The sequence below is a fragment of the Nelumbo nucifera genome, chromosome 3 (genome assembly GCF_055504915.1).
Source record: "Nelumbo nucifera cultivar China Antique chromosome 3, China Antique-T2T, whole genome shotgun sequence".
NCBI classification, from domain to species: domain Eukaryota; kingdom Viridiplantae; phylum Streptophyta; class Magnoliopsida; order Proteales; family Nelumbonaceae; genus Nelumbo; species Nelumbo nucifera.
In genome coordinates this window covers 109,566,223-109,575,672 of record NC_142651.1, presented here as the reverse complement: position 1 = coordinate 109,575,672, position 9,450 = coordinate 109,566,223, and the positions used below count along the sequence as shown (strand labels likewise).

General features: G+C 40.6%; 3 protein-coding genes and 1 non-coding gene across 4 annotated transcripts; 1 reads left to right on the top strand and 3 right to left on the bottom strand.

Annotated features, from left to right (window-relative positions):
- Window positions 1–641: 641 nt before the first annotated feature.
- Window positions 642–2,009, bottom strand: LOC104607109 (wall-associated receptor kinase carboxy-terminal protein). Its single transcript, XM_010272627.3, has 2 exons — window positions 924–2,009; window positions 642–794 (listed from the first exon to the last, which is right to left on the bottom strand). The coding sequence occupies exons 1-2, from the start codon at window positions 1,702–1,704 to the stop codon at window positions 694–696; spliced, it is 882 nt and encodes a 293-aa protein (XP_010270929.1). The 5' UTR covers window positions 1,705–2,009; the 3' UTR covers window positions 642–693.
- Window positions 2,010–2,191: 182 nt separating this feature from the next.
- Window positions 2,192–3,323, bottom strand: LOC104607108 (1-Cys peroxiredoxin). Its single transcript, XM_010272626.3, has 3 exons — window positions 3,110–3,323; window positions 2,847–2,995; window positions 2,192–2,731 (listed from the first exon to the last, which is right to left on the bottom strand). The coding sequence occupies exons 1-3, from the start codon at window positions 3,225–3,227 to the stop codon at window positions 2,339–2,341; spliced, it is 660 nt and encodes a 219-aa protein (XP_010270928.1). The 5' UTR covers window positions 3,228–3,323; the 3' UTR covers window positions 2,192–2,338.
- A 3,031-nt stretch (window positions 3,324–6,354) lies between these two features.
- Window positions 6,355–9,053, bottom strand: LOC104607107 (tolB protein-like protein). The gene has a single exon (XM_010272625.3). It carries the CDS (start codon window positions 8,591–8,593, stop codon window positions 6,629–6,631), a length of 1,965 nt encoding a protein of 654 aa, XP_010270927.2. The 5' UTR covers window positions 8,594–9,053; the 3' UTR covers window positions 6,355–6,628.
- On the top strand, window positions 8,943–9,015 carry TRNAA-UGC (transfer RNA alanine (anticodon UGC)). Its single transcript has one exon. It is a non-coding gene; the product is annotated as a tRNA-Ala (tRNA).
- Window positions 9,054–9,450: the final 397 nt, after the last annotated feature.

Here is a 9,450-nt window from a genome sequence, read left to right as displayed (position 1 = left end):
TTTCAGCTATAGTACAGGCAACTAATTGAGGATTTTCTATTAAAGTATAGGCAACTGATTTTAGATTTGCAATGGCAACTAATTGAGGATTTCCTACGTCTACTAATGAATAAATAAAATGATAGAAATACCCATCAAGTGTGCGGAAGCTAATGACTTGACACAACCCAAACTACAGGATACTAATCCGAAATTTTCATTGTCTGGCTATTTACTATATGTAACAGAGCCTTACTCCGTGCATTTATAATTAACAAAGATAATCAAGAAGGAACATGAAAATTTTGGATTCCAAAATCACTTGCCACGTGTACAAAATAAGCTCATCTTTATAAATGACAATATTGGAGTTATAACAACTAACCAATATTAATTGTGAAAAATAGAAAATGGAGGTACGGCTGATATGAAATGTGAGATTACACATGCTTCCCAATCCAATGGGTCCGCTCACGGTTGTTCTGGATCAGTACCCTATCAATAAACAAGTAATATATCTATCCATATCCACACCAAAGTACTAATGCAAATTACAAAGAGCGAAGTGGAACATTTGGCTCCATTACTTCGTTTAGTGCAGCAACCCTTTTAAAGCAGACCTGTTTAAGAGAGAGAGAGAGAGAGAGAGAGAGAGAGAGAGATGAAATGCAGATTTTCTTCTTTTCTCATCATATAATCGTAAAACCATACAAATTATATATGGTAAAAGAAGCGAATTGATGCCCCTAAAACAAATAATTGAAACAAGGCTAACGGATTTGGCCTCACTCCCCCGCCCGTGGCATTGATTCCACCTGCAAAATAAAGCAAGTTTAGGGAATTAGATTGATTATACTTGATAATTCGACATTACTTAGCAATACCCTTCAGTTCAGACAACGAATATGGCACTTAAAAGAAAGAAAGAAAGAAAGAAATCTTACTGCATTCTCTGGTGGAATTGGCAGTGGTTGAGCATAAGCACAAAGGAACCTCGGTCTCTGTATCGAACCCGCAAGTGCTGCCTGATCGCTGACAGCGTTGGCATCCTGTATCAGCAACAGTGTAAGAGAGCTTCATCCCATAAGACCAGTCCAACGGCCCTACACCCCTTAGGTTGTCTGTGTTGTATACACTGGTATAATGAGAGCAGTCCAGTATATTCATGCTCATCAACCTCACCGTGCTGTAACTGGTGAAGCAACACGGCGGATACCCGTTGGAAAGCATGCGGAACATTCGAAATGAAGTGCAGGCGTCGTAAAGCTCGTTGCAGGAGTGTCCAGAGAAGTTGAAACACAGGGAGCGATAGTGATTGAGCACCGGAGAGTCGACCGAGCAATTGACGAGTGCAAAGATGGTGTCCGACGAAGGCGGTATCACAACTGATTGGATTTCAGACATGACCAGGTCATGGTGTGTCTGTAGAACGGTACAAGTGGACATGGCTGGATCGTAGATCACCATCGTCTTCTTCTCGTAATCGATGGATCGGACTCTGTAGCTCCCTGAAGGGGTTAGAAAGAACAAGCCTGCCCCACTGCAGTTTAACATCTTCCGGTACTGGGGTGCACCGCATCCGTCGTCGATCCCAAATGGGTAGTCGACGGCGATGCCTCCGCATAGGTTCCGGCAGGCGGGGAGGAGACTCCGGACTGGTCCAGCAAGGTACAGAGCTGAGATGAGCAGCTCTATAACGAATGCAAACATTAGGGATGTCTCCATTATTCATTCTACTTTGTCGTTGGATCACTAGTCATGAACTGATTAATTAAAATAAAGATGCCAACAACCTTTTTTTCTTTTGGGTAATGAACGTAGAAGAGAACTAACTACACGAGGAAAGGAATAAAGAGATGAGCTAAATTTATTAATTTATTTCTCTGTCTAAAGCTATTACTTGACTCGAACATCTGTGATCGAAAGGTTCGTGTTGGCTACTTCTTACATTGGATGCTAAGACGACCTTTATCGATTTATGCCTTTACCAGGTTCTAATTAACTTGTAAATGAAATGAATTCATTGGGAACAAAGGGAGATGCCTCCTATCTTTACAGGCTCTCCATAGATTATATTCCTCCACAAGGACCCATTAACCCAACAATCGAGATATTTGGACCCATTAGCCCGACTATCCAGATACCCAAAAGACAATTACAAAAAAAAAAAAGGTGAGATCTTGAGTTCTTGAGTCTTGATACCGGTAACAAGTAAAACTCAGAACAAACATGCAGGGTCCATTAGTGCACCAGTATTCATATTTATATAGTTCACATCCAAACACAGTCTAATAATTAACCTATACCCTATTGGCATACATATAAATATATGATAGGCAGAGATAGAGATGTATCAGAATCAGACGTTGGTAAAACGGAGATATTCCTTCTTGGAGGGGAGATCTGCGATCTTATAACCCTGAGGGAACATCTGCTTGGCCTGTTCATTGGACACGGTGGGTGAAATCACGACGGGATCCCCCTGCTTCCAATTCGCCGGAGTCGCCACCTTATGCTTCGCTGCCTTCTGCAGGGAGTCCACCACCCTCAGTATCTCCTCCATGTTACGCCCAGTGCTGGCTGGGTATAGGAAGCTCAGCTTTACTTCCTTATCTCCGCCCACGATGTGCAGCGCTCGGGATGGCACAGGGTTTCCTGTGGAGTCCTTCTCATCTGGATCCACCATGTTCAGATGTTTGATGATCTCCCTGTTGGGATCAGCAACGATCGGGTAGTTCACCTTGCACCCAGGCTACAGCATCAGCATGCAAACAAACAAGAACTCAACACCATCAGAAAATTAATATTTTAGGCTCTGTAGCTTCTCCCTCCCCTCTCTTTATAAAGTAAACAAAGCTGTAGCTCACAGTGTAGGCTTCAATGTCCTTGATCCAGTCGTTGTGGGACTGGATGTCATCGCAAGAGAGGCCCAGTAGCTTCACTCCTCGCTTGCTAAATTCCTCTTCGTAGGCTGCCATCTTACCCAACTCCGTCGTGCATACCGGAGTGAAGTCCCCTATCGACCCAAGTCAACAACTTTCGCATAAGCAACTGGGAATTCCTTAACAAAATCAACGTTTTCCCAATACAGGAAATTTTAAAACTGATTAATTAATTAACCAATACCAACCTGGGTGAGAGAAGATAATGGCCCAGCCATCTCCTACGTAGTCGTGAAGCTTGAATTTTCCTTTTGTGGTTTCGACTTCCAGGTTTGGAAGAGTGTCGCCGATCGTCAGTCCAGGCATTTTCAGTAACAGAACAAAGCGTTAGTGATCGGAACGTGGGAGGAAGGTGTTGGTTTCTAACTTTCTGGTGCCCTGAAAACCGCAAGAATGAGAGTTCTCTAGCAGTAAAGGGGATTAAAATAGGATTTCCAACTTCATGCATGTATGAAACGTGGCAGTCATACTTGTTAGGGGCCTACTCTGTCTTTTCCCCACATGTAATCGCTACTCCTTGGCTTTCTTACACGTGTGCTACTTAAACTTGTCGATAACGTCCCAAATTCAAACTTCCCAAACGAGGCCTTATGTCCACCCATGTGATGGTGAGTTATTCAAATAGGGCCCGTTTGGTTTGGGGGAATAGAGGTCTTGGATTGAAATGGGACATTGCGATTCCAACTGGGTGGAATCTAAATTTTATTATCATCCCATTTGATTCCCATCCCTCCTTGGACAATGAAATATGGAAATACACCATTCTGGTTCCAATTCCAAATATTGTTTTAATTGATTGTCTACAACGTAAATGAAGTAAAATAAAACCCAAAAATTGCATTACAAATAGAGAGAGCCCAACGATCTCACAGTGAGTTAGATGGTGTTCAGAAGTATAGTGAATCCATTCCAAATCATACCATACCATACCACTTTAATGTGTCTAATTATGGTGTGGTGTTTAATTAAAATCCACTATCTCATGCTGTGGATAGGGCTGTAATCGTATCGGATTCAAATTGGATACATCAAAATTTGCATCCAATCCGACTGTTAAGAAATTATATCTGAATTCGATCGAATTTAAAGACTTGAATTTGAATTTGAATTTGAATATTAAAATGTTTATAATTTTAAATATAAATTGTATAAAATTTATATATTAAAAATGATAAATAATATAGTATAATCACATTCAGATTTTAATCATATCGAATGGATCACATCCAAATTCGATTAGTAATTGGATGTAGATTGTAACGTCTGAATCCGATTCAATTACATAAATATATCATCTGAATCCAAGATAATTGGATTGGATGTCAGATCGGGTTTCAGATTTTCGGGTACCATTGACAAGCCTAGGTGTGGACTACACCACACCACAAAATACTGGTCACACCATTATCTTGTGATCACAACCACACAATAGGCCCCTCTCCCTATCCAATACTTTGCATGTATATTAATTGGTATTAAAAGTAGGAATTTATTTTTTATGCTTTTACTAATTTTAATACTTATAGATTAATTATTTATAATTCTTTTATGTGAGTGTTTTATATTTTTATATTAATTTTAATTTTCTAGTCATTATTGATTTTTTGAATTCATCCATTAATTTTTTATTGATTCATATTACCTATAGCTAAATTGATCATGTGTTAAATTAATTTGTATTTTTGTTTAAAAAACAAAAAAAAAATATTACTCTTGATCAGCATCATAGATTATCTCACATTGTGTATACGAGATATATAGAATCAAAACACAAGGTGTGGCCTGAAACACACTATACCCTATAGAATGCATAAATGGATGTGGTGTGGTTCATTCTACTTATTTTTGTCCACATTGCAAAACACTTATTTTGCCTGTGGTGTGGTTAAAAATACATCACCCAATTTCTTATCTACATTACATAATACCCCATTAATTTCTTTCTCTTTCTCTTTCTCTGATTAATTATGTTTGATATTACATATGGACCACAATGAATGGAATACTAACCTAATTTAAATTTGAATTTGATCCATTTATATCGAATCCAAATATCCACTTGAATTTATATGAATTAAATATCCACTCAACAAAAGCAATCTGATTATTAATTGGATTGTCTTAGCTAGGCCGCCCTGATTTGATCCCCATATGATCCCAATCATTCAAAAATCATAAGGTTTTGCATTATACATATTTGTATTTGTACTCTTTCCAAAATAGTCTTATAAACAAGTAGAGGCTCAATTTGGAAAAATTGTAAATATAAATATTTTTCCTGCTAAATACTAAATACTAAAACCATGATTTTGAAAACGAAGACGAGTTAAAAGGTAAACCTAAATTTGCCTTTTCGATGTATATGAGAAATAAAATCCTAACAGCTTGCTATCATTTTCTTTTCGACGGAAAACACAGACTAGGCAGTGGCAGTTGAAAATGTTGGGATCTCCCGTCTTATTCAACCTCAATGGTGTCCTGGTGGATGCAAAAAATAGGCAAATGACAATCTCTTTTAATGGCGCCATGGGAGATGCTCTTGCATCAGTTACTTCCTCTTCTTTGCTTTTAAATCACGGTATGAGCTTGCATTTAAATCAAGTTTGTGCAGCTCAAACTTCAAATCAAAGAAAAAATAAGTTTAGATTTAGAGATTTATTAGCATTTTCACTGCCTTGAAAAGTTAAAACCAAACATGCTTTTTCTTTGTCTAAACTTCAACTCTACCTCTCACCCCTTATATCTTTCCCTAGTACAAGTATAAATACATACAAAATAATATAAAATACAAGGTTTTGCATTCTATATATTTATATTTATACTCTCTCCAAATTGAGCTGAAGCTCTCAATATGTAAGATTTGTGTATTAAGAGTATCAATATTTTGAACCATGACTTGTATATATTTCAATGACAATTTGTAGCCATAACTTACAGATTTCCAGCCATTCCTAAAAGCTTTTTAATTTAATGACTTCTTCAATGCAGACAATTCGATCAAAGCTTAAGCCCTCCCATTCCCACATGGGGCCTATATCTTCTCCTTTTGTGATCAGACAGAGCAGAGCAGGCCTTGTTCATTGGTTCATTTTCCATATTTCGGTTCAACCTTAAAAACTTCAATAGCAGTCATGAAAATTATCACTAGGTTTGACAGGAAATTTAAGTGGTTGTTTGGCACACGAGTGTTTCACAAACTTTCAGTTTTACAAGTGGGTTCCATTTGTAAGCCTTTCTTTTCATATATTTTTTTATGTTTTTTTTCTTTTTTATTAAGATAATTGATTCAATCTCAATGTAGAAGACAATGAATAATATCTTCCTTTAAAAATATTTTTTATATTTTCAACAAATTACTAATGATCGATTAACAACAGAGACCGATTTAACACTTTTTTTTTAAATTTAAATACTATAATGATACATTTGAAAATTAAGGTACTAACTTATATTTACCCAAATTTTATAATACTAAAGTGCAATTTTCCCTTAAAATCACCACTACGTCACGAAAGCACAAGTCAAGGATGAGCGTGAACTCACCGCGCGTTTCCAACGAAAACATATTCTCATGTCCTTATACATGTTAAATTCTCTTTTTTTTTGTTTTCTTCACACCACACAAAATTACACCAATAAAAGGACAAGGCTGCATGTCGTATACATAGTGTCACATTATGAAGAGTAGTGTCTCCCTCTCACATATATCACATATCGCAAGAAATCCAAAGCGGTTCATCAAATTGACCCATGAGCCTATCTCCCACCACGGTCTCCACCGACAGTCGATCCATATCCATATCCATCTCCCCTGTCGTTGAATTCCAGGTTGGGGTTCCATTCTCATACCCGTTCCACGTTAACCTCTTTAACCCACTTCCATCCAATCTCACCACGTATAAATCACCGTATGGCTGAAATTGATTTGGCATGGACACCGGCTCTGTCAATACACCACCCAAATTGGCCGTAAATACCAGCCACAAGGAATCCGGGCTGAAGCATACGTGATTGATCCTCTCCCTCTCTGCCTCTGCTGATCCCTCCACCCCTGCCACATAGACTCGTCGGAGGTCCGTTCCATCCGGACGAATAAGGTATATGCTGAAAGCCTCCACGTTGCTGGGATTGTGTCGGTTGGACGAGAAGACTATCAGTTTCCCGTCCGGCGACCAGTTGGGCATTGTATCAATCCAAGGACCGTCAGTTAATTGACGGATCCCTCCGTTAAATTCCCCGTCAACAGCATCCATTATGTACAGATTTTTATGGCCGGATCTCCCAGACCTGAACACTACGAACTTGCCGTCAGGTGAACACGACGGAAATGCATTGTTGCCCGTTTCCTCTTTTGTTAGAATTTTCACTTCAGCGGGAATATCTTCCCGATCATCCATATCTTTTGGATTGAAGGTTACTCGCGCAATCTGGACCGTTGATTTAACGGACTCGAATATCGGTCCCACCGAGGAGTAGATGACGTTCTTCTCCGTCCGATTCCACGAGGTGTAAAACGCGGTTCGGTCTTTTAAAATGCTCCATCTCCTGGAGCCGTCCGATCTCACTATCTTAATGCCAGCATTCGCATCGAAGTCGTGGTTGAACGCGATCAAGTCGCCATCGGGAGAACACGAAGGGAATGATCCGTTAAGCCGGAGCATCCTCAGTTCCTTCACCGGAGAAGTTACAAGTTCGAGATGCGGAACGATTGAGTCTCCTGAAGCCGATTTACCTCGGAATCGGTGGTATCCGAGAAAACCTGATTTCGGGGAGAAAAAAGGATTATAGTGGTGAAATTTTGGGTTTAGAGTCTCCGTTACCCTGCAAAACGACTCTAGCTCTAGATCAAATATCTCGATGTGCCTAAAGCTATTCTCTCGCCGCCGAGTCGCAACAGCGATTCGTTTGCCGTCATGCGATGCCGCTGGAGTAAATGCGTGGAGTCCCGGTGGGGTAACCCGACGAGGAGCTTCACATACACCGGAAAGCTGGAAATTTTCTGGAAGATCTACTCGGAAAATGCTCCACCATCCATCGTCGGCTTGGCGGTGGAAGAAGATCGTTGAGTCGCCGGACCACGTGGGCCATCCACCGCGCTTACATATAGTGGTACGCTGGGTAGGATCGGATTCCGGGAAAACTACGATATCCGTATCAAGTTCATGAAATTCGCCGCCCCATGGACGGAATCCGTACGACGCGACGGCGATAAATTTTCCGCTCTGCGATATAGAAGGACTGTAATCAACGGCTTTATAAGGAGTTAGTCGCTCGATTTTTCCATGATCAAGCAGCGTTGAGTACAGGGCTGACCAGCTTTTCAAGTGTTTATCGGCCGGTTCGTGAGCCGAGACAAAGTATAATCGGCCGTCTTTCACGATGGGGCGATCGTGGAAGAGGCTGTCAGCCACAGAGGGGAGTTGCTTCGGCTTTGGAGAGTTTGCTTGGTTCAAATAGACCCGAGCATAGCCAGTCCTCTCCGATACATACACGAGAGTCTCGTCTTCGTCAACAAACTGACCATTAAAATTGACGGAGATACCGTCTGTTAAGCGATGCTCCTTCCACGAAGTTGTGGCAGCTATGATTGATGGGAGAGAGACTGAAAAGATGTCGAATCCATAGTAGGGTCTGCCGACGGAGGTGAAGATGATGGTTCCTTTGGGATTCATTGCCGATGTCCGATGAGTGAGGTGTTGATTTTGTAGTCTCGATCTATAAGGCTGAAGTGAACGAAGAAGTAAGAACTGAACTGAAAAGCCTTTGAAAAGAAGTTCTTCAGCTTTCACTCTTTTAATAGTGTTGCAAAAGCGTGGTAGGCAAGGCAGGACCAAGACGTATGAAGTGACGTGGTGTTATTATCTTCTGCTTGACACATTTCCAGACTTCCAACCACAGCCGTGAGCCGGCACGCCCACTTCCGATCTATCTTTTAACCAGAGAACGCGACAGCATGGTAGGATTACTATGTATTGAGAAGTAATTCTATATATAGATATGCTTGTAACCTAAAATCCAAATGGGGATGTAGCTCACATGGTAGAGCGCTCGCTTTGCATGCGAGAGGTACGGGGTTCGATCCCCCGCATCTCCACATTTTTTCTCTTTCTATAATCTATGGAATGACCAGTTGACCATATTCACCCACCTCACGTTACGCGAGATGTTAACACACGTTTGGTGATAGTTCGGATCTGCTGACCATGTTCACTTAGCCGCAAACAATACAATGACAAATCCAAACAATACCATGTTCACCTAGTCACCTTGGGTCACCCAACTAGACCTAGGCCTAAGTAGCTCAGTCGTATGCATCAATGTCCATGTGCCACGTAGTCTCTTTTTATAAGTAAGCTAGTTGTCTCCGATTTTCTCGGGATCACGGCATACGTCAACGGATTCTATCTTTTCTCCACCCGATTCGGACGGACTTGGATAAGCTTTATCAGTTTATACAGAGTCCATCTTCGGGTGCGAAATTAACACTGGACTAGATGGGTTGATAATCTCGGACACACATCGTGAGGCC